A 25,872-nucleotide genomic window follows, 5' to 3' on the forward strand; every position below is an offset into this window, starting at 1 on the left:
ATTTCTAATGTGGCGATGCAGATGTTATGGATTATTGTTTTCCCAGCTACTGAAATATACAGAAATATACACTATAATGGTTTGTAACACTACAATAAAAATAGAGACATTTCAATTACCTCTGGCAATAAATACCTGGTTATCCAATATATCTTTATATATATAAATATATATATTTATATATACTTATCCAATGTAGTGATAAAAACTGAAAATGCAAAAAGTATTCAAATACTTTTAAAAACAAAGTGGGTGGCCAAAAAATACAATACAGGGTTTGGTTTGGTTTATTGTTACATATAATTTTTTAATAAGTGCTAAGTAGAATAGGAAAGTAATTTTGCTGACTACATCTTGGTATGTCCCTGTTTGCTGAGATCAGTAATGATCTGTCTCTGTCTGTGTAGTTACCTCCAACATCAACAGAGGATTCAATCTTTGAAAGTGCTAGGAACATCTTGTTTCTGCTGGAGAGTCATCCTTGTATTCTGTTCTGAAGGCAGCCTTGCAAGCATCACTGAATTCTTTGATATACAGTGAAGGGTATTGAAATTCCCACAACCTAGAAGTTCCTCAGCTCTTGACATCAAATTCACGCTTTCTTGTCAATGCTTTGAAAGCAAGTCATCACAGCAGTCTCTTGATTGTGAAATACTTGGATTTCCAGGGCTGGATAAACTATTACCGCTGACATTCTCTGCTGAAAGTGGCACATTAACGGTGTGTCTTCGGTGCATTAATTTACTCCTGTGAGGAGCTTCTACCACTTCATCATGTTTCACGAACTCACCACTGCATCCTGTATCAGGAACCTTAACTTTGCTCTGGTCCAGCGTTTCAACAGATTTTAGCTTGGTTTTATCAAAGCTTTTAATAGCTAACTGTGAGGATAGAAAAATGGTACATTAAAAGCATTGTCTATTTTCTTCATCACAAAGAACTAAAATTAAAATGGTGTTTCTTGAATATAATTATCACGTTAATTTCATGGTATTCTTTACACTGAGAACACAGCCAAGGATTGAAGGTATCATACGTTGTAGGACAGCAATTATATTTGGTCTACATATGAGAAAACAAGAAGAGGCCAACCTGCCCCAGGCTACACATACATGAGTACCAGAACTGAAAAGATAACAAAGGCATTCCAAAACTTATTTTCACTTCACTATCCCAGTATCATCCTAACTCTTCTATATACCTTTTGCAATGCAAGTCTCAAGGTACTTGACATTAACAGCCATTTCTTTTACCATTAAGAAATGGGTAAGTAGTAATAGAGACAGGCTCAGCCAGGCACTGCTGAAGGCAAAGGCAAAAACTCCCTGCATCTGGATCTTACCTGTCAGGGAAGAGACACCCACACTCCCCACCCGCCTTAAAGACTCTTTTTGGTCATTCCAACTATTCTTCTCTTCCATATCTGCTCCTGATTTTCCCTTTTCAGAGTGGGTGGCTCGCCTCAATTACCAGCCACTCTGCAAATGTTAAAATAACTAAGAGAAAAAAGAGAATCCAAGGACCCTAATGACAGATTTTCTAAGATAAGAACTAAAGGCAGACATTAATTATGATACCCTTTCACTGAAATAATGGCAACAATCTTGAAAGATGGAGATTATACGTGTTTAAACCCACTAACAATTCAGAGCCGTATAACCTGTAAATTCACAAAGCCGTGACAGTCGCCCATGGTTGAAGTGCTATAGATATCTCTCTCTCTCTCTCATGGTCACATATTAGTTTTTTGACACCTGCTGTACTTGCCTGACATACTGCCTTCAACGATCCACACATAAAATCTAAATTCCATGCTTAGTTAAATAGTGGGATATTATCATTAATATTAGAAAGAATTAATAAAATATTAGAGTTTTATAGCATTAATTTGGCATTTTCAAGGCTCGTTGCAAATGCTAAATCTCATAAGGGCTCTATGACACAGAACAGTATTCCATTTTCTAGACAGAGATGAGTAGCAGTCCACTTTTCCAAGGCTACGTCAACCCAATAATGGGCAGCTACTGAACTAACCTGGTAAAAAACTGTTTTCTTTTGAATAGGTTAGTTTTTCTCTCAATTTAATATGCTGAAATGGCTCAGCAGAAGGTCGAATGAGAGTCAAAGCCAGTATACAAAGGAGGAAGAGGGAGCACATGCTCTGGGTGGAGGGCCGCATCCAACAGTCAGATTGACATAGAGCGCCATGGTACCCCCAACCATAGATTAATTGATTACATATATTTGTGTCACAGCTGACAATGCAACATGCAGTTTGCTATCACCCCAGCAAACAATCTCCTCCAAGCGGACTTATCATGAAACCCCCAATTTTAAACGACTGAAAAATTTCTCTCTAGCATCTCTGCTGGCCTACAGCTCTGATAAGCTGTAAGAGTTTTTCAAGCCTTGGTATAACCTAGATTTTGCTGGACATGACACAGAAAACAATACAGAGATGAAGCCTGCGATAAGAGGCTTAACAGCTTTAAAAGTAAGAATAAGATGTTCCAGAGGTGTTATAGAAGCACCACTGAAGTTTGAACAATGATGAAACATTAATAATTTAGTGGACAGGTCAGAGCTTTGGGGATTCGCTAACCACCACTAGTAAAAAAGCTTTCCTGTTACATGTATCTATATTAATAGCAGACAAACAGATTACAAACTTACCTGATGCAATAATTGATAGTCAAAATTAGGGACACTTTTATCTCTTGTTATTGTTCTCCGTAAATGTTTTGCTCTAAAAAATATTTTAAAGAATTTAAATTTAACTATGTACGTTTTTCCACAAAAGTCCAATCACAGAAAATCCACAAGGTGGCATTATCTCAACAGAGAAAGGCTACCATCTGAACCCTTTCTCAAAATGACAGCCTACTAATGCTTCCTGTATCTTATCACAGAACATACATTAACATTTGAAAAGATTATAGGCAAAAAAACAACCACTGAGTGAAGCACTAAGATAATACTTTTAAAGCAGTCTGGCTCCGAAATTCTTAATTTATGGTACACCAAATATTAGTGCAAAACCAATTTTAAGTATGTTTGCAAGTACTCCTTTGCTAGCCAGCTCTTCCCTCCTGCTGCAGAGCACATCGCTGCGGTTCACCGCCAATGAGTATGTCATGCCTAGAACATCTGTCAGGCGATATGAACGTGCATGCCTCGGAGGATTAACATCTACCGTCAAATTAGTCAAATGTAATGTGTAACAATGTCTGACCCACTTTGGGGCTTTATCAACAGTTGTATTTCTTGTTCACTTATGGGAAACAATAAATGTACTTCTGAGGAAGCTTCTGTGCTTACTTGTTAAACCTGTTAATTGATTGGAGCAGTTCAAGTTGTCTGCTTACGGGATCATCAGCTTTCTCACATGGCTTTGAATTCACTAGGGGTTTAAAAGAACAGGCAGCTAAAATTACAACTCAGTCCCACTTAAGAATTAAAAACACAGTTCTGAATGAAAACTGCTATCTACTGATATCAGATTTAAAATTTTACAGTAAAATTGTAATAGTAATAACTGGAATCAGAGTCCAATTTATCTTTGGAAATTTTAAAGCATTTTAAGTTGCAGGAGTAAGCAATCTTCATCAGATTAGCATGACTGGCCAAGCTTCTGCAGAGACCATATAATTCTGGACTTTAGGCCCTTAATTCCAATTTTTACAAATCTGAATTAATTAACACACAGATGCTATACCACCTCTTCATTACTATTACCTAGTCATGTTTTCTATTGTTCTTTTAGAGCTATTCTCATGATATTTGAAGGAACTGTATCAATTTTTGGCATCAGCATACTGTGATTAATTTGGGGGTTTGTATTAACGAAACTTTCACAATCTTTCCTAGGGAAGCAGGCAAGAGTTATTTTGAAAAGCCTAACTGAAAGGCATGGATGATGAAGTGGGCACTCCTGCTCCTTATCTTCCCTGATTCCTACTCATGCAGCCTCATTGTCTTCTTTCCACAGTTCTGGTGGCAGCAGGTCCTTTACTACGCTGAGCTGTTAAGCTCACCACAAAACTTGTTACACCCTTTGCCCCAGGTTAGTGAACTGTATCAGCTTGAAAATCAATCTGAGAAACTTTTGAGCCAGCGTAAGGAAAGTAGTGGATAAGCCAGAATCAGAAGCTGAGGGTGAGAGGGAAGAGGTGAGGATGGACGGTCAGTAACATCTCTTTTAAGTGGCAATAAGCCATTACATCAGCTCAGCTGTATTGCCAAACTGTACCAAGTGTCTCAAAATATTTTCTTAGACTGTACTACACACCGCCATTTACTGAAAGACATTCTTTTGCAAACCATGCTTAATGGTTTAAACAGTTACTGCTGTAGCTCGTATTTCTGTCCCATAATATGAGAGACAGTAACTAATGGAAGGGTCACTCCCTAACCTGTTCTAGGGCAATGTAAATGACAACTAGAGGTGATTTAAGTTAATCTGTTTTACTTTGCACTGAAATGGACAATTATTACATGGTTAAGCATATAATCTCAAATGTGGCATGTTTTTTAACTTTAAATGGCTTTGTATGTAAAATTCCCCCTCATGCACCAAAAAAGTGAAAACTGAGTTTGTAGCAATGTCATGAATATAATACAAAGCAGTCTGTAGCATTTAATTATTGTATTTTAGGTGTTACCTGTAATAAATACGCAAAATAGTTGTCTGTTCTTTCATTATATGTAAGTCATTTATATAAAACATCTGATACAGTTGCACATGAATTCCTAAATCCCTTTTTATTCATACCAGTGGAAATATGACATGTACCTTTTTTTCTTATCTTGATAGTAGCATGCTGCTCACACTCCTTTGCTCTCTCTGCTGATGTAGGTACATAGCTTGGTGCTGTTTCCAGCAACTTAATGATATTTGAATTCTTAATTTTAAAAGTTTCCATTTTCACCATTATTAAAGAAAAAGAAAAACATCAGTACAATTTAGGATTCTAGTCTATGCAGAGTGTGTTAATTAATTGCTGCCAAAATTAATTTAATGTACACAAAAATACCTCGTTATAAATGCATACTTTAAATTGTATCATTTTGAGTAGGGACAAAATCAGTGCTCCACAAGTTGCACTGTACCAGACTGATGATTTTGTAGTCTTAACCTATTATTTTAAACTGTATTATTTATGGTTAAACTAATTTCAGTTTAAATGGTAATACACATACTAAAATTGATTCAGTACAGAATTTTGTGGTCATTATGCTACATCTCAGAGGCTATTTAAGCATATAAAGATAGGGACCATGCATCAAATAATTTAAAGAGTGAAATAATTCTTTATAATTTAATATTACGAATTATGTTATTGCTATTAATAAAGGGAAAGGTCAGAGTTATCTATGACAAGATAAAAGGTATCATAAGGCATGAAGGGCAAAAGATGCTGCATGGAACAAGGAAGATTGCTAGCAGTGTAACTGATGAGTGAAAGTTGTTCATTTTCCTATATTTAACATTTCTTGGGTGCTCTCTGCCATTACTAGCATAGATTTTAACATTTTCATTCATGTATGTGCTTTCACTCTTTCTAGACTCATCCTTTTTGTCTAGGATAACTTATTTTAGAAACACAACAGGTTTCATATACCACAGGTATCATACTGTACATTGTACAATAAACAGGCATCTTCATATCTGTATCTCACATAATTGTTAAATACAGAAGTCTTGGCAAATATTGTTGTGAAAAAAATAGTTATATTTGTTTTCTTTCCTACATTATGCATATGGAACTTCAGGAAAATCTAACCTCAGAGATGAGCTTTCTGCACTCACCGGCTCAGCACAGTCTGCAGGGGTACAGTTCCTTTCGTTCCTGATGTGTGTCATTGCTCCATTCTGAAGTAGCAAGTCTACCAGGGCTTCGTTCTTTCCTATCACAGCCTCGTGCAGTGCTGTATTTCCTTTGGCATTAGAAAGGTTAATGGAAGCTCCATGCTGCATAGCAAGATAAAATTGAAGTTATAAAGACAGAGTTCACATGAAATGGAGATAATACATTACTATTCTGTTTTTCTCTCCGTTTATATTCAATGTATGAATGAGAACAATGGAACAGAAGCCTTGTCGCTGTATACGAACGCAGAAAACATATGCTAGCAATCACCAGTTCAACAATAAGCCACCTGATCATATTATTTCCTCCTCTCTCATAGCCACAATATCAAGGATCAGCTCATTTCATTTTTGCATGTACCTACTATATATTCCAAGTTTAAGAGATATTTAAAAAAAAAAAAAAAATCACAAACCCCAGAAAAAAATACTATGCAATAGAATCATAAGCAAGAAAACCAAACACTTGCCACAAAAAAATTCCACAAAGACAGCTCGCTGTACAACAGTAAAGTAAGATTTACCTAAAAAACATGAAGGGAAGGGATCGAAAGGAGTGAAATAACAAATACTCTTTATATTTTCCCTGGGTAGTTTTGATGGAGAAATGCATAACTAAAAATACTAATCCTGAGTACTGGATAACCACAGACACCATGTAAGATATACTATTCAGAACATTCTGTTTTCAGTGATCTTACCTGTAACAACAAGGCAGTAGTCTCATATTGGCCATTCAAGCATGCATAAATTAAAGGAGTGTTTCCATAGATATCCTTTTTGTTTTGTTTAGCATTGTAATCCATCAGACACTTCACTACCTGTTGAAAGAAGTAACAACTGTTTAATTTTAGATACCAGCTAACCGTAATCATGCAGTGAAAGCCTCCCTCCTTTTTTTTTTTTTAACTTTTTTGAAATCTAGAATGAAAAATAGAAGAAAAAAGGATGGAGAAAACAAGTCTCACCTTTGCCAATCAGATAACCACAAGCATCCCCTATCATACTAATTTTCATATCTTACCACACACTTCTAAAAAAAACTTAAGCAACTGAAAGAAAGGCCAGAAAATAGAACTCAAGGTATATGAAAAACATACCTAATCAATAACTTAACAAAACATCACAAACAAATGACCACAGCAACAGTATCCTTTCCCCCTTTCCAAACTCATCAGAACACTTGGAAGGAGTTCTTTATGTTGTAAATACCCCACGAACTAACCTTCATCAATCTACAATTTTGAGCTGTATTCTAGTTTTCTTCCCTAGTACCTTGTCTCCCCATCATCTTCACAATTCTCTCCATTTTTTTTCCTTTTGCAGTCCTCAGCTCCTTATTCTTAAAACTCTAGTTTTCTACTTTTCTGCATGTTCCCATCTGCCTGTCCGCACCTGCTTTTTCATGATCATTATTTTCCCCCCTCTCATCTACTCTCCCTCCTGTATTAATATCCTCCCCCGACTAGCTCATGCTTCTCCTCCACTGCTTATGCTTCCCTGACTTGAAGTCAGGACAAAGTTTTCTGCTACCCTCAGAGCTCCACTTGGCTCAATATACTTAAATGAGTTGAAGATAGAGTAAATATTTAATACTGTGGCTATTGAAGATACCAAGTCCATTGCATCCAGAGATGTACACTTAACCTCCTTAAACAGAAGGGACAGAGAAAAAATACACAGGAAGATTCAGCTGCACATGCTATTTTTAAAGTGTTTGATGTATCACAGTAGCTATTCACAGCACTTTTATTAAACCATTATTTTAGGTCCTTTAGAAAGAAAAGGTGCCTACTGAAACTGCTTCAGTTGAAAGATCCCCTTTCCATATGGGGATTTTAGACACTGAAAGAAAAAGCAGAATCACCAAACTAACTTTCACTGCTACTGGTTTAGTCTTGTTGATAATTTGTTGATAATTTCACAAAATGCTTTTTGCTGGCAGTTAAGTGTTAAAGAGCTTGCATTTACGAAGAGGCTCAGTTACCTGGAAGTGACCTTTCTGGCAGGCTAGATGAAGAGGAACTGCATGCTTTGCATTCTTGGCACTGATACTGGCTCCATGTTTCAACAAGAGAGAGACAAGTTCAGAGTGTCCATGCAGTGCAGCCATATGCAATGGTGTAAAACCATCTTGGTTTGAAACATTTACTCCAAGTCCGTTAGAAGAGATCCTTGCAAATTTCTGTTGAGGAAAATACATAACAAAACAATATAATTAATCATGTTACTTTCCGTTGACCAAAACACAAACAAATACCTGTTAAGTATACACAAAACAGGTAGATGGACATTGTAAGAACTTCTGCTACAGAGCCTAATTTGAGACCTTTAGGAAAAGAGTACTTGGTAGTATTTTTCAACAGAACAATTTTTATTTTTCTCTCTTTTCTTCCAATATGATAGCTTCATATTGAGAAATTCCAGGCAAAGTATTCATTATATTAAAAAGAGGCTAAAGCAGCACAGGTTGAGATGGAAGTAAAACTTACATTTTTTATATAGCTGTTAGGATGCTCATACATATGGAGAGTAAGTGATAATATTACGAGTGACTTTCATTTATACAGACATTTACGCTTTTGGAGACAGACTACACACCTGTTTTACTACTACATGAAGCTCAAGTTAATAAGAATAAAAACTAAAATTAATTTCATTCATGTGGAAGTAAAACTGGCTCAGAGAACAGACTCCTATGGGGAGTGAAGATAAGGAAACTACCTGAAAGACAGCTTACACAGCAGTACCAACCATCCTTTTTTACTCCTCTCACAAACTGTGTAGGTGCCTAACATTTAAGTGGTAGACAATCTTTCATTCTGCCTATCCCCAGTGTGCTTTTAAATGTGTGCCTACCCAATACAGTGGTTAAGATTAGTCAACAAGTTCCTTCTACTTTTCATTCGGTAGGCAAGTAAATTCCACAGCAAATGCCATTCCTTCCCATTATCAATAAAATGAACTTTATGGTCTTGTGCTTTGGCATATTTAGTACATGATCTCTGTGCTGGGGGTAGATAGACACACATTACCAGAGAATAAAGTGCGGTGTGAATGTGAAGCATTTAAGGACAACCAGCATACTCTTAGCCTGAACAAAATAAACATAAGGTAGCAGCGAGGAATTTCAAAAGAAGGAATTAAGTTAAGCCATCTCATGTTTTCTCAGTTAAGTGATATGGACACTGAAAATTTAGACCTTGGTTTATTTTGCAATAACTTATCCAGTTATGTATACCTTCAGACATAGTAATACATTTTCTTCCTGAAAGGCAAATAATTGGTTTTCTATTTCCAAGAAGCTGGGACCATTTCTTATTTAAATTAAAAGAGTATATTGTAAAGCCTGATTCTCCTCTACAGTCCATGATAAATAAAGGGAAAGGAAGTCTTTGCAATGATATTTAATCTCTGAAGAGGTTTTAGATATAGCTTGCATGAAAGATGTCATGCAATTAAGAAAAGACTTTATCAGCATTACATTGATTATAGGATTAGCAGGTATTCCTTGATAAACTGATTACTAACAGCTAAGTCAATACTCTGTGACAGTTAGCAATGTAAACTATAAAAGAGAACCAGGAGAAACTGAGGCTTAGAAAAAGATTTTTCCTATTTATTCAAAGCTGTCCAAACCTTAATGACAGCAGTCCACAGATTCTAAAAGCAAACTGCAAAGATCTGTATATATTTAATTGCTTTTTAGACAGAGATACAGAGGTGGTGGACAATATGAATGCTACTTCCCTAGAGCTAAAAGTTACATTACAAGAATATAAATTATTCTTTTTACAGAATGAATATTCCAACCTTTTGTGCTGGCCCACATTTTGAGCACTGGCATAATGGATGGCAGAATTCTGGTTTTGATGCACTGACTGTGTCGTCCTCATCTTCCAAGTCTTCTTCCATCCATTCCAAGAGATAACGTACCTGGCATAAAAAGCAAGTCCTCCTTTACAGAGTCCGAAGGCTCCATGTCCTAATAAATTTGCATATGTAGACAAGTAAGATTTCACAAACACACACTTGTGAGTATCTCAGGGAGACTATACAGCTACCTCCTGGCATCAGCTGCCCACAGGCCAAATTAAAAAATCAAATGTTACTGTCGACAACGCACCTAGAAAGTTCACCACATAAAGCACTGAAGTAAATTATAAATGACTTCCTGCTGCCTAATCAAGATTTCAGTGCTCATCTATTTTCAAACCCTCCAAAGCCTTTTAGCTCAGATGACTTGTGCCAACTCATATCAATGCAAATTTTGTTTCACCTTTTGCTTCTACAAACATAAGAAGTGACAAGGATGACGTCACTTAACCTATATCCAAACCTTTGCAGGGGCACTGACTTTTCTTAGGTCTGTCACTTCCCAGGACCATGACAGTTTCACTTCTTCTTCATTGCACAATGCCTCATTTTTGAGGAAGAGAAAGGCCCTTCGGTGAAGGTAGTCTTAGTACTCAGAGCATCACATGCAATCTACAGTGATGCTTACTGCATGTTAATTTTATATTAAACTTCTTGTAACAAAAAAAAGCTGTTTAAGAAATACATTTTTACCTTGAAATTCATTAATCCACTGCAAACTAAAGACATCTTAGAACTAGCAGTGACTGTATTAAGTCTCCATTATTACACTATCTGGCAATGCTAAGCCTGACATCTACCTAGTGTATCATTCTGAGTTTGTATTGTGGTCAGAGACAAGTCTTTCAGAAACTGAAGATGGAAGTGGGAATTAACCTAGTCTCATAATGCAAGGGACAACACACTAACAGTCACCTTCTAGGTGCATCAAAGGGCTAACATCATGGCACTCAAACACCAAGACAGAAGGAAGATCAGGGCACTTGTGTGTGGAGGCTAGATCTCTCAGAGCTCCTGCAGATGTTCTGGGACTTCCCAGACACAGCAAGTTACAGGATTACATAGTGGGTATGAAGCTGTAATACTTGTCATCCTGTGAAGGGTTTTCTTTTTATGCTTTTTTTTTTCAGCAGCTTTTAAGAAAGCTGTCAAAAAATGCATCATTGTTTTGTTACTGTGAAGAAAGTTTAGCCCTTTGCCTCCCACTGAACAGTGGCATGGAGCAAAACTGAGGAACCACTTTCTGCTGAAACTGTGACAGAAGCATCTTTGCTGGATTTGTGGGTTGGGTTTGATGCCACAGAACTGGACCAATCCAAGAGCTCTACAGATGCTAGCCAAGAAGAGAATGGGGAGAAAGAACGTCCTACGGGTTCCTCCCACTGTATTTACTCTCACGCATTCCAGCAAGTTCTGCTCCTTACCATTAAGGTAGCTCTGGGAAACCAAACGCGCATTAATAATCTATCCAAATAAACAGATCCAGCTAGAATAAATCCTAGGGCAACCAGTAAGGGTCATATGCCTGATTCTGAATGATAACATAATTGAGAGAGAAAAGGGATGTTTTTCCCAAGGCATGTTACTTTCCCTGTAAATTCCACATTGTTCTCTGGAGTAAAAAGAAATCTTCTCTCAAGCTTGTCTCTTTACAGAAGGCCAGATCAGTGAAGGTTGACTATTTGCTACAATTGTACACATCTAAAATAAATATTACTGTCACTTCACTTCCTCCTTTCCCTGCAGACTGACCAGGACTCTCACAACTAACACTTTCTCCTTCTATCACAACTCAGTATTGCTGCTCTCATTATTCCAATACACAGCTCTCAACATACTAATACCAGTGTCTCACCAAAAATCTGAACATGCTACTCCTCTGCATACCTCTTTAAAATTACAGTGGAATAGCCTTTTTTTTTTTGGTTTAAAGGTTTTTTGGTCGAAAGATTAAATGTCTTTTTAAGCAGACACACGCTGAAGTATTTCAGGGAACTGCCCATAATCAGTCCATTTGTAGTTAACGTGTCATCTGAAACCTTCTTCACATTTCAGAGTAAGTCGCTTCCTGGAATATTTAGCAGAGCACTGCAGGGGCACTGTACTCCGTATGCCAGACATTTAACTGCTCCAGATTTATTTTATACAAGCTATTTGCTTTTTTTTGTGGTGGATTTGCACACATCCATTCCACCAGAAGAGTCAATACTAGCTGGGTGGAAGGAATTTCAGAAGAGTGCCTAATCCAGTATTCTAGACTGAGCCAGTCAATTCTTCATTAATATCGCTGACAGAAGTTTCACCGACCTCTTCTCAAATACTTCTAACAGAAGAGGTTCCGTAACCTCCCAGGTCTGTTCTAGTGTCATCCCACTCTAATAATAAAAGGTGGGTTTTTTATTTGCTTGGTTTTTAAATCTAAGTATCTTTGTTCAAAGCTGACTGGTTCATGCAGGAGCCGTGGTGTACACCTGACCACCAAATCCAATCACTAAGAATGAAAGACCGAAAAATAATGGTAAGTATCCACTACTTCTACACCATACTTCACTGACTTCGAGCCATATAAAGGCTTTGCTCAAAGCAATATACAATGGGCTAAGAACTTGTCCTGGTTTCGGCTGGGATAGAGTTAGTGCTGTGTTTTGGATTCAGTACGAGAAGAATGTTGATAACACACTGATGTTTTTAGTTGTTGCCAAGTAGTGCTCAGACTACTCAAGGACTTTTTGAGCTTCTCCTGCTCGGCCAGGTGCATAACAAGCTGGGAGTACAGCACAGCTAGCACAGCTAACCCAAACTGTCCAAAGAGCTATTCCATACCATATAACGTCACGCTCGGGGGGGTTAGTTGGTCGGTTGGTTGCGGGGAGACTGATCACAGCTCAGGGAGTGATCGCGGCTCGGGACGGGCTGGGCATTGGTCGGCAGGTGGTGAGCAATTGTATTGTGCATCATTCGTTTTGTATATTCTGTTATCATTCTCATTATTACTATTATTATTATTTTCTCTTATTAAACTGTCTTTATCTCAGCCCTCGGCTCTAACCTTTTATTTTCTTCCCAATTCTCTCCCCCATCCCACTGAGGGAGGGGGGGAGTGAGCGAGCGGCTGCATGGTGCTTAGTTGCCAGCCAGGTTAAACCACGACAGAACTCTTAACAGTCTCCACCAATAATGGAGCTATAATCATTTTCTACCAATTCAGCAACCACAAAACACATAAAAAGTACAGTTTGAGAACCTCCCCCAAAAAAGCTGCTGCGTACCTCTGAAACATATTTTGGGAATAAAGCTTAATCCCTTCTACACAGGTATTTCCTCCATACTGTCCCAAAATACTTCTTTCTCATGACAGATATACCTAAGTGGGCTAAATTTTATTTTCAAAATGTAGAATTAGTTGCCATTGAGTTAGCTAATTAAAATAACTGTCACTGATTAACATCATTATCTCTGATCTAAAGCATGCTTGCTTTTAAAGTTTGCAGGTGCTACAATGTTGACAAAGGTTGTTTTCTGGCTTCCTGAACAATCACAGCATGATTTTTTTTTTTTTTAATCTTCCAGTTTCATAGCACTTTTTTTTAATGCCTTCTCTTGCAAAAGCTCAATTGGCTGCCACAGCGGAAATCTACAACAGCACTAATGACCCTACTGTGCTTCTGTTCCTATGGAGACAGACCTCAGGCTGTCAGAACAAGATAAGGCTTTTTAAATAACCATGTTTTTTCAATAGATATGCAAGCTGTAACCTTTGTCATCTAATTGGACAATTCTCTTTAGAATGACCAGTTTCATATGAACTTGAGTAATGTGGGCAGTAAAGTTGCAAAAAATAAGGTGATTCTACCATCTGAACGCTTACATTAGATTTCTATATGCTTTTCATTGTTGATATCCGTTAAGCAGTGCTAGATACTAATTTTCCAGAAAATTATAGCACTATATATAGTTTTCCCTAAATATTTTCATGCTGCAGTTTAGATTTTCACAAAGTCTGTGGAAAGTTAATCGTAATACATTCATGTTTACTACTTGCCAGGAAGATGGTAAATATCACCATTGTATGTATTGCTGCTTCTTGAAATGACTTAAGGGCTGACCTGGAAATAATTACTATGATAAAGTTACATTGTGAACTAGGATAATGATATTTACTTAACAATTGAACAGTTATTTCCTCCCCCAGTTGATAAATGAATTGGTTTCTGTCATCTAACTGGAATAAACATGAAAGAATCAAGATTAACATGGTATGTATTTTGTGACGCAGATTATCTCTTATTATGACTGTGTGATGTTTCATTAGCATCTGTAACTCCTGGTATGTATCACCGAAACAAAATTTTCAGAACATGTATCCAGCAGAGAAACTCTGCATTCTCACACAGGTTCGTAATTTTGTTCTGTTAACTACAAAACAATTAAGAAATGTTTGCCTTCTACATCTTTCCAAAGACAAAACCTGTAAAGATTTCCGCATCATCTTCATTTTTTCCATAGAATGACATTGGAAGCACATTGTTCAAATTTTCAGGAGTAGAAAAATACGTCAAAACAGGTGGTAAGTATGACAAATTACAGAATACCAACTCTGAAACTGGTATTATTATAGCAATCAGCTATCTACTTGACATGAAATCCAAACTACAGGAAAGTTGTATGCCCCAAGATAACTTCTCTGTACTGATTGGTGTCACCTAAATTTCCTCTCTGTATGAAATATTAATAAAAAGGTATCACAACAAACAAAATAAGAGCCTATTTTTCATTTGCAGAACCTATGCACAACTATTATATGCAGTAAACATACAATAAAGAGTAGACAATATTCAAACCATTACAGAACCTGGAAATTTAGGAATCAAAAAGCATTTGTGGATTCAAAACCACTGTATTACTGGAATACTTCCTAAGTCAAAAAACCACAAACTGTAAATCCCACCATTCAATTTCCAGAACTGGTGCACAGCACTGCCACTTGAGCACATGCATCAATTCACATATGGGAAAAAATACAATGTACTTCTGTCACACAGGAACAAGCAACTGGGAGTAATAACACTTTCTATTGGATTTGCTGTCAAAAATCAGATTTACCTGAAAACTCATCTATTTTGCCTGGGTTTTTTTGTTTTGTGTTGACTGCATATCCAGTTCAATACTGTGACCTCAGTATACATATCTTTTTACAGTTCTGCAATACACCATGCTCCCCAGCTAACAACAGCATTTGACAGTGCAGCTTGGGCACCTGCAAGCAAATAAATTGCTCTTTCCCACAATATTTCTTTTCAACATGCCTGCCCTGAATGTCGTTCTTCCCAAGTTCTTTGCATCTTCTAGAGGTGACTATGCATACATTTTTAAATGACAGGCCTTCACACAGAAATTATTCAATTTAAAGTAATTTCTTTAGTGCAAAAGGTCATGGAAATGTCAAAATAATAGGTGTTAAAGCACTGTAGGTAAAATAATTTGGGGACATGGAGTGAATATTCTTTGTAGAAAATGAGCTGAATTTGCTTAATTGCTGCTGAAGGAAGGCATTACCCAAAGCATTCTTCACTTACTATGTACAAATAACTTCCTCAATTTGAAAGAAGTGAATTGGAATTCAATAATATTGAACAGCCATGCTAAGACTCACCATTTCCAGATCACCAAGTATTGTTATTAAGCTGTACAAAGAAAATCCTGCGTCCTTTACTAACCTCCTAAGCTCATGTGGTAGGATTACTGCTGGCCCATTTCATATTTGTTGATAAAGTTTTAAAGGAAAAATCTTCTTCCTTTATGAAATACAAAAGCTGTGCAAGGCCTGTGGCCATTTCATGATCTCTGACTTGCTTAGTTAAAGATAAACAGTACTTACCTAAATGTAGTTCACACATGTACAAAGCCATGTAAGCTGCTATATGTTATTATGCCGCTTCAGCAGCAGCTGACCACACATTTCTGTTGAGAACCTAACATTAAAAATCCCTACTCAAGACAAATTTCTACCCTGATAAACACTAGTACCGTTTAGACTCTTGCTGAGCTACTCGACACTACCAGAAGCACAAAGAAGGTCAGATTTTATTTTACTATTTGAGAAACAACAGTTCAAAACGAAAAAGATGCTTTCCAGTTGTTCATAACTGCAGATTACTGGTTTAATCCTATGTTAAAAAACCAAAGACTTACAAATCTAACGCGATTATAAGTATGATATTTGTTTTCTTACTTAAAATCTGAAAATATATAAATACCAAAGGCTATACATTAGCAAAAGCCAGGTCTCTTCAACTCAGAGAGTTATTCCAGGGGGCCAGCATTACATAAATTAAGTATGTGTATGCTCAGGCCAGCTAATGCCTAAGCACGACTGCGTGGTCTAAGTATTGTCCTGTTTATGAGCTCTGCAGGGGGGAAAGAGGCAAGTGGGGGGAAGAAGAGATAGAAGGTACTCTGCAGTGCACTGATGCCATTCCCCTGATCCCTCCAATTGCTTGTGAAAGCAGGAGAATGAGATGTACTTGTCTCCCCGCTTCTCCTCTGATTCTCTACTCTCCCATGAAGGAGTTGAGATCTAACCTGATAGAAATGGGATAAATGCCAGTAAGAGTCCACTAGTACTATCAATAGGCAACTTGTCCAGCCTCTGCAGATTGTTGAAGAATCATTTAATAAGCTTTGTGAAAGTCAGTTTAGCAAATTTAAAAACAGTTTAGTACTGTGCCATCATCACCAAAGATGCTGCTGTGTCAACAAAGTTGTTTCAATATTAAGAAACATCTTGCAAGTTGCAGATGTCATGGAGTAACAGCTATAGTCGCATTTCTATCTTCATCTAGAAATTACTATCTTGCTGACTGTGACAGCAGCATTTGGTAAAACAAACAAGGAAGAATGAGACTAAAAGGAAGTTGTGTTTTACTGATCTGATCTCTCTCTTTGGGGTTTTAGCAGAGGAACAGGACATATTTACAGGTGAAAGGTCAGAGGCTAGATTTAATTTCTGTACTTTTATCTCTTCTTAGGAAAGCTGCTAAGTTTTATTTTATTACTACCTTTCTAATACAAGGTGAAGCTCCTTGAAGTCAGGCACTAGGCACTCAAGGCAGGATTCCTCTTGCCTAACTATGAATGTCTAAAAGTTAGCTGTCTAAATCTAAACCAGACATTTAAACTCCCTCTATGGTAACTACAGAACAGAATGCAGTCAACAAATGACACTGCAGTGCAACTCAGGCCAAACTAAGCACGTCTTGAGATTAATTCCTCTCTAGAGGTGCCAATTTCTCTCCACCAAGGAGGGAAAACGTCACCTGATATAGGATAATGTCACTGGGGAATGTAAATGGCTTGATGATTTTCAGGAGCCAGTCTTACCATATACAAGATGCCTAACAGTAACAGCAAGTGACCCACAAGCTCTGATAATTTCTTTCCAAAAATAACAACTTCCTTACAGTTTTAAAAACTGCCTCAGGCCCTAGCAGTGGAGAAGCATACAACATCTGTTATGCAGCTTATAGATAATTTATTAAGAGTACTTAGGGCAAAATGTCTACTACATGCATTTCCCCATCTTTCCAGTTTGCTTTCTCACTCTTCAATGGAACAGTAATACCTTCCTTTAAATGTAAAAATAGAAGAAACAAATCTACTGCAATTCACTCACATGCTCAGTTTTTGTGTTGCTGAACAGAAATTGTGCAAGGAGTTATTAGTTCCAACAGAGAAAGTTCCAAATTTACATGCCTGGCTCTTTTATTCTCTCTTTTCTAAGTCATCAACAAGCCACATACAAGACATACACCATGACTGGCTCATTAAGCAAAGAGTTTAATTCACCAGTAGTGTTGATTAAGAAAGATCTAACTGCATCCCCTTAACCCATGGTCTAAGTCTTGATGTCTGGAAAACTGACCTTATCAGTTTCCCACTACTTCCAGTGCCATTCCCTTCACGGAGCTCTCTCCGGATTAGGCCCTTGCCTCTTTGCTTAGTAAGAATAAGAGCCCATGTGAAACCTGGCAAAGGGAAATTACCTAAAGCTGGATTACAGGAGAAGGTCATTAACCCCAAGAACCTAAGGTGTAAGCTGCTTGTAATCTTTTTCCCTGGTTTGAACTACAGTCTTAGCTCTTGGGTGTGATAAACTTGTTCCTTTAAGGAAAAATAAATCCTCAATCTATGAGGTGAACTTTTACGTACATTAGACCTTATTTAGAGTGCTTGATTCTGTACAAACAGGGAGGTACACTCCTACATTGAGGCTCTCAGAGTCAATGATAATGAAGTGTGAAGTAATATTGTCCAGTCAAACTTAGCATCTTTGAGTTTCTTCAACATTTTAAAAAACAGAAACTTTTGGCAAGAGAACCACCTTTTAAGAGCAGGAAAAGGAAGAAGAATTTGAATGTAGAAGTCATATGGAGAGAAACAAAATTACTAAGGAGGTCAATTTGGAAAAAAATTGAACAGGAGGACTGGTAAAAACACAAAATAAAGAGAGAAGCATCAGAAGAAGTGGTAATATGACCGTCTTAGGAGGGGATAAATGGAAAGTACGGGTCTGAGATCCCACATGAAAAAATTCAGAGCACAGCATCTTGGTTGGTGTGGACACAGCAAAATCAGCACACACATATATGCAAGCTATTTAGTATACAGTGTGTACTTCTTCACATTACAAAACTGATTTCCTATGCCTGTTTTGAAAGCTTGTCTTAACACTCTAGTTTGTTAAGTTGTTTGCCAGTATGCCTGTACTAGTCTCGTTTCCCTGACAGACTTTCTAAGCTAACAATGGTATTTAATTCCTGGACAGGACAGCAAGGTCCTTCAGGGACTGACTGCCACTATAATTTTGTAAACCGCAACAAATTCTCAAATTATGCAGTTAACTGCAGTAAATCTGAACAACTACGCCAAATATCCTTTAATTTTTCCCCAGAAATAACCAGCAGAGCAGTTGATACCACACAAAATACAAAAATGTTTAGATACTGGTATGACAAGCACCTGAGGATAGCAGCATATAATTTTCCAAACCAGACAGGCGGCTATTGCTGAAGAAGCAGTTTAAAATAACATGGCAAAGTATCACTCTTCTAGCTTCCTTCACTTTGCTTATTGTCAAAACTTATACCTCAAGTCTTACCTCTTTATAACTATTTTTTACTTCTTCTTGCCTTATATCAGTTGAGGCTGATGACAGGCTTGAGACAGATGATCCTCTGCTGAAAGTTTCTGCTGAGCGCTGAGGAGACCTAAGCGGCGACTTAAAAGTTGGAGAAAAAAAAACCCACAACAACAACAAAAAAACAAAACCAGAAAAAGTTACATATCAGATTAAGCAGGTTAAACATAGGCAAAAAAAAAGTTTAGCAACTTGCATTGGTTGTTACCTCAGAAGCACTCTGTCCTCTTTCGAATGTTAGGTAGTTTAATTCCATCAATGACAAAATCTGCATAGGAATATTAATAAAGAGAACCAATTTAACTCCACTTAAAGAGGAATCTACTGACTGAAACACGAATTAGCCGACAACCTAGCATTAGTAACAAATTATGACTGAGCAGATTAAAAGTACCTGTTTACAAGTTTATGTTGCATACTACAGACATTAGATTTAAAATGTGACCCATCTTCCTAAAAGGCAAACATACGTTTTCACTTTAATAGTACAGACCACAAAATCCTATTAGCAGGTAAAGCACCTACACCTCCAAGGAATTGCATCAGAAAGAAATCAGGCTAGAAGACAGAGGAATACCTTGGAATTTAATGCACACTGTAGGGAAGTCTCTTTCATCCGGTTTTGAATTTCTGGATTGGCACCATTTTGCAAAAGCACTTCTATGATCCCTTGATAGCCCCAACGAGCAGCTATATGGAGAGGAGTATCTCCCTTTTCATTACCAATATCTAGTCTACAGGAATGCACATCATAGTAGACCAGAGCTTTGACGCACTGGAAAGAAAAGGAAAGCTATCAATAAATTATGGTATTGTCTCTCAATTCATATAATATGTGCAACCCTACAAAGTCTTTTTTCACCACTGCCAATATAATCCATTGCCCGAAGGGCAGGCTTTTATGGTTCAGTGTCATTAAACAAAAAGTTAAATAACTCAACTACATTTGCACAACACTACTATCTTTAATGTGAATGCATAATAAAAATTGCTATGAACTACTGAATAAAGTCCTAATTTACAGTGTTAAATAGCCTTCAAATCTTTTTTAATTATTTTTAAAAATATGTAAGTTTAGTGCAAATTCACATCACCGTTTAATTCCATTCCATTAGAATGTACATTTGGTTCATTACAAAACAATTACTTACATCTTCATGACCATAAGTGCAGGCTAAATGAAGTGGAGTATTTCCATTATTGTCCTGAACATCAGTACTTGCCTTATAGTGCAATAAGAGAAGCTTAAAAGAAAAATAAAAGTAGACATTTAAGTGACTAAAAAATTAATGGGACAAACAATTGTTACTCTGTAGATTCCTTCAGGTTTCTAGCACGATGAAGCACTTAATGAAAAACTAGCTATGGCTCTCCTGTTTCAGACTACCATCCTGGCATTACAGTACTGGTTTTGCCCTACCCTAGGAACCAAATTAAAGCTGCTTCTTACATATTCAGAGTTGTCATTGAAAAAATGAATCATCTACTGCGGCAAACACTGCAATACATATACTACATAATAATTTATCCTATATTTGAAGAGCCTAAGTCAGTGAAGACACAGCTTAATTTCAACCATGCCAACTGAAGAATTTCACTTATATAAAATTCAAGTACACAATAATTAGTTACACAGTCTATCCTAAACACAATATGAAGTAATTTAATTCATTCCAATGACTGCAATGGTTCTTCTGTCTTAATCAAGAGCAGAGATGTTAACAGGCTCTCCATTTGTACTATGTATTAGAGATTTGTATTAATAAAATGGATGAATTATCAGGCATGCATAGCTGTCAATTGCTTGGTTATTACAAAATGGCTGAAAACCTTGCAGTATAGGAAAAAATAAATTATTATGCAAACTACAATGGTAAAAGATCATCAATTCTGACAGCATACACAGTTCTGGTAAAAGCTTCTCAGAAGACCTAAATGACAGCAACAGTAGAGCTGCTTAGTAAGAGTCATATTTATCATTTAGGTTAAGTATTTATTTTTATTTCTAATTAAGTCTTTTGGTGCTTACCGTAACATTTTGATATCCCTTCTGACAGGCAAGGTGAAGTGGAGTTGAACCATGGTAATCTGTAGCATTGACAACAGCTCCTTTGGCTACTAATAAATCTACTAATGATGTTTGCCCTTGAAAAATATGCAGAGATTAAAAGAAAGAAGTGAACTTTGCAAAAGAACATTGCTACTTTTGAAATTCAAACATAAACTATAAATCAAGATAGCCTGCATTTCTGCATGCTATGTTCCCATATACTGTATATTCACTTCATTGGTATTTGCTTTTTTCATTGAGGATTATTCAAGGTCAAAGCTCCATAAAAGAACCTCCAGCTAAAAGCAAGTTATACTTGTATCTTATGAGTAAGAAAAGAATAGAAAATAAAGCCATGTCCCACAAAGCACTCTCCTATAGGGATTCAAGATAGCATTAAAAAAAGGAAATTATTTATAAAAAAACCCTAAGAAAATTAATACATCTTCTAATAAATCTAAGATCAATGGCATAATGAACATTACAAGACAGGAGATGGTGCAGATCTACCATGCATAGCCAGCTGCAGGAGAGAGAAAAGATTAATTTCTCAATATGCCAGTTCTTTGAAACAAGACTGGTTTCTGATGACACTTCTTTGCTTTTTTCACAGCTGAAGAAAGAACTATTGTGGTAACCACCATGGCAAAAGTAAACAGCCAGCAAACTGACAAACAGTAACTTAGCAATAAAAAACTGAGCTTAAAAGAATATACAATAACTTCAGTGTGTGCCAAGCTACCAGTTTCCATAGCAAATATGCAGAAAACAATTTAATGCAAAATTCACTCTTTAATGCAAAGTTGGAAAACATGCTAACAAAGGTAAGGAACATAGGGAGTAGAAAGCACTAGTGAAGAAAACCAACAACACTCACCACAAATAGCAGCTATATGAAGTGGTGTATATCCCCGATCATCCCGGGAAAATGGAGTTACAATGGAAGGATCATTCAGTTTCCTTTAAAACACAATGGTTTAAAAGCAGCTCAGCTAACTATGCAGCAGTGATAAGGAGTAAAGAAAGAGAAAACTAGCCAAGGCCGACAAAAAACTGATTTGGGGACTTTTTTTCCTTTATCCTTTCACATCAACAAATTATTTTATACAGAGTTTTACATTTTGTTAAGAGATGTGGTTTTGTCCAAGATGTGTAAATTAGGTTCAAGAGGAGAAACATTTCACACCACATTTATCAAAGCATATACAGCTTCCATCACAAAATTGGCTGGTTCCAAAGCATTCAGTATTCTCATAATACTTCTTCTGCTTTTTCAAACCACATGAACATGCGTTCTCTACTACATCCCGAAGTGCTACCAACTTCCTCTATAACCAAAAGCAGCATACTTTCCTAAAGTAAATCTTAGATGAAGACTTTAACATCACTTTTTGTGTATTTGTGGAGATGAAAAGTGCTTACCCAGAAACTAGCTTCTCGCATTTGTCACAGTAACAGAGTGGATGACACATTTTCTGTACAGTGTCCTTATCGCTGTCACCTTGACTTAGTAATCGCTCCACTTCCTCCTGATTACCTGAAGCAATATGCTACAAAAAGCATAGAAGAAGAAAGAGAATGAGGAACCAATATAAAAAGTCTCCTTTTAAGGGAAAAAAAAAACAAAACACCAAAAAAATAGAGTAATTTACTGAAGCACAAAATGAAAGGAACCGATTATGAGAGACGTATTCAAGCATTAGAAAGCAGAAATGAACAATGTCACAGCACAAAACCCCCTAATGGGCATTCAGTATTAAAAAGAATCTGTTCTTGGCTTACTTCACTTTCTATAAAAAATTAAAACAATTCCTATTGTTCTCTTTAGACTCAGTCACGAAATTGAGCTCCCTCTGGGCAAAAACATTTCTATAAAATTACTAATTCCCTAGCCATAAGCTGTGAACACATATAATTAGCAGCTCTGCTTTGTGTCCTTGTATAGACAAAATTCTTTTAGAATGACAGTATGAGATGAACATATAATATGAAGTAGCTGTCAGGTGACCACATTTAAATTATTTCAGAAAACTGTTTCAATTTCAAGCACTAAAAGCTATAAGAGGCAACCAGATAGCAATATCACATCTGTGCAGTAAATGGGCCATCAATACCAACAGCAGTAGCATTTCGTCCTCATTTGATTCCATATTTCTTGTAACACGTGCTGAAATCTGTAAGATTATATTAACTCGGTAACATTTTGGCACAGAAATATACTAGATTCAATACACACTTTTAGCATCTACTAAAACACATTTCGCAGTACTAACGTAATTAACACTGCATTACATTTCAGAAAATCACAGAGGAAGGGATATAAACATGCAATGTGTAAGTACATACGTATTCTGCCATAAAAGTTATTAACCTTAAACAAGCAGTCTGTTGGAGTAGCAGACATCTGGGACAACAAGTTCATCCTTTGTCTTAAAAGCAGCTTGTCACACAGACTCTCAGATTCCTGAAAATAAAATGTATAGATCTATTATCTATATACTCATTTACAGGCAAAAGTAAAGTACCTTAACAGTGGAATTAACTTTTAAAAATATTAAACACTCTATTTACCACTCACAAATTATCAGATGCCCGTAAAACCTGAATCAGTTTCACATTTAGGATTCTGAGATCTAAAAGACTGCACACCTGCTGTTCAAAGAAATAACAAGTTGATGTTCACCAGAATATTCCTTTACTGTAACTCTCAATGAATTAACTGAGCCTTAATGAAATTATGGTTGTACCATCTAAAAAAAGAACACAGCAAAACTAGAAAAGACATGAAAAAAAGACAACAAGAATTGTAAGAGGTGCAATGCAGCTTTCTTATGAGGAGAAATTAGGATTCTTGACTCTAGAAAAAGATTTGGCTGTGCTACAGTCGTCTATAAAAAAGCCCAAAGAAAACATGCAAAGAATGAGTATCTGCTATTCTTCAAACTATAAGAACTGGGATGCCCAACAAAATCATCACACATTAGGTCTGGGGAGGGAGTTGGGAGAAAAGAGAGACGAAAAAACGTTCTCATATTTGCAGAGCTCATTGCCATAGGACATTGCAAAAAACGGAAGTATAAATGGACTCAACAAGGCATTAGACAAATTCATGTAAGACATGTCTACTGGTAGCTATTAAAAAAGATGACCCAGATACAACTCTGAATCAAAGACTCCATTGAATTCTCTGCTACTTGCTAGAAACTAAAAGATTGTCCCAGGTGAAGCATTACTGTGTAGCAGCTCATTCACATAGTGTTTCCTGCTGGTCACTTCTTGAAAATTGGAGACTGAGCTAAGCAGACATGTGGTGCAACTCTCACATCGGTACTTCTGAGTAATCTGAAGATACACTTCAGGATGCACTAAAAGAATACATACGCTTCCAAAACCAGGTGAAAATTCTTAAGTAGAGTCAGATTTTGAAATGGCAACATTGAAACTCACATGAAATAAAACAACAATCTAAAGAAAACACTTCATTAGGAAAAGCAGATGGAAATACTTGCACATAGTTGATTCTGATCAACCACTGCTTATGGCTGGCAGCAAATCTAATTTCTTTGGATGTTATTTTTGGATGACAACTATCTCCTTAGAAATTGAAAGACTCCCAGCATCCATCAAACTGAAGACCGCTGCATTTAAGATTGACACCCATGTATCATAAACTTTGATGGCTTAGGATCTGAGCTATAGCTTCTGCAGTAAGTCTGTAAAGACCAGATATAGATGAGTAGAAAAAGTCCAACTCTTAACATCAGTAAATCAGCATGAAGTTTAAGAAACTAGTGAACTGCAAATAACGAAGATCTCTTGAACATCAAAAATAAAGAGGTCATATTTTCTAGAAATTTGATTACTGAAGTTTCAAAATCAACACAGATCTCATAAAGCTGTCTAAAAAAATCCTCCATTGTATAGAAAACAATGTAGTTAACGTGTTTGTGAGGTCTAGAAGGAAAAGTTCAGATCTATACTTCACAGTAAGTTGTATTTAGATATGTGAATATGACAAATATTCCCCAATCTTTTAAAACCTAAGTACTTTAGCTAAAGATACCCAAGCATATCTTTTCAGAATTACAAGGCACATAACACTAGTCTCCTTGCATAGATTCTTCAGTGTGATCAGGAATAACTTCCCTAAGAAATACTTGATCAAAAATTTTATTAATTAGAAAAAATGTTAAAGCTTTACTGCTGATAGAAATTCTGATTAGACTTCAGAAACTTGCAATACGAATGCTCAGACAGCTTTATACTTTCACTATGAAGAATCTAAGTAATCACTAGCAAGACCTACTGTAGTTTTAGTAGTGTCCCTTTCACAGTGTATTTTACAAGAGAAGTGTCCCCCAAAAGGAATAATTATTTGAGTCACTTGAGACAGCAATCCTTATGCAGAGGATTATTTGTTATATAAATCACAAAAGAAAGCCCATCCCAGGTGAAACTGCACATCTTTGAAAGTGAAATACAGAATAGCAGAAGAATCCAGTATCAGTTGAAGTATTAAGCAAGTTTGAGCCTTCAAAGACAAAACTTGCTTGTACCAACTTCACTCATACTCCAAGAATTAAAAAAAAATTGGTTTGAGTGGGACTTTCAGGTATAAATCTATATTGTCTAGAAAATACACATCCAAACATTAGTGATATTTTTATTTAACACTACTCTCTATACTAGAGACATGAAATATTTGTACCTATGAGGATGTACCCATATAATGACCTATCCAAGATTACTTTCAACAGATTACAACTGATGACTTGGGGAAATTATCTCCACTCCCCTCCTCCCCACCTCCCCAACATTTTACTGCCCTCAGTTTGTGTTCAAGCCTTCCTCGCCTGGCTTCTCCAACCTGCACTTCCTCCA

The 25,872-nt window shown here is 36.7% G+C and overlaps 1 protein-coding gene across 1 annotated transcript in view; it reads right to left on the minus strand.

Annotated features, from left to right (window-relative positions):
• Positions 1 to 220: 220 nt before the first annotated feature.
• The window catches only part of ANKRD27 (ankyrin repeat domain 27), a 46,385-nt gene continuing 20,733 nt past the window's right edge, over positions 221 to 25,872 (minus strand). Inside the window, exons 13-30 of the mRNA XM_009638061.2 lie at positions 23,363 to 23,455; positions 22,414 to 22,541; positions 21,869 to 21,951; positions 20,971 to 21,086; positions 20,093 to 20,185; positions 19,519 to 19,716; positions 19,150 to 19,209; positions 18,903 to 19,022; positions 17,667 to 17,740; positions 15,399 to 15,429; positions 9,683 to 9,805; positions 7,857 to 8,054; positions 6,571 to 6,690; positions 5,810 to 5,971; positions 4,793 to 4,901; positions 3,319 to 3,400; positions 2,674 to 2,746; positions 221 to 881 (exon numbers count right to left, since the gene is read on the minus strand). Coding sequence (XP_009636356.1) covers positions 606 to 881; positions 2,674 to 2,746; positions 3,319 to 3,400; positions 4,793 to 4,901; positions 5,810 to 5,971; positions 6,571 to 6,690; positions 7,857 to 8,054; positions 9,683 to 9,805; positions 15,399 to 15,429; positions 17,667 to 17,740; positions 18,903 to 19,022; positions 19,150 to 19,209; positions 19,519 to 19,716; positions 20,093 to 20,185; positions 20,971 to 21,086; positions 21,869 to 21,951; positions 22,414 to 22,541; positions 23,363 to 23,455 — 2,139 coding nt within the window. The 3' untranslated portion in view covers positions 221 to 605. The remainder of the gene's footprint in view (positions 882 to 2,673; positions 2,747 to 3,318; positions 3,401 to 4,792; positions 4,902 to 5,809; positions 5,972 to 6,570; positions 6,691 to 7,856; positions 8,055 to 9,682; positions 9,806 to 15,398; positions 15,430 to 17,666; positions 17,741 to 18,902; positions 19,023 to 19,149; positions 19,210 to 19,518; positions 19,717 to 20,092; positions 20,186 to 20,970; positions 21,087 to 21,868; positions 21,952 to 22,413; positions 22,542 to 23,362; positions 23,456 to 25,872) is intronic.

Source organism: Egretta garzetta, unplaced genomic scaffold (genome assembly GCF_000687185.1).
Source record: "Egretta garzetta isolate BGI_Z169 unplaced genomic scaffold, ASM68718v1 scaffold354, whole genome shotgun sequence".
In the NCBI taxonomy this organism is placed as follows: domain Eukaryota; kingdom Metazoa; phylum Chordata; class Aves; order Pelecaniformes; family Ardeidae; genus Egretta; species Egretta garzetta.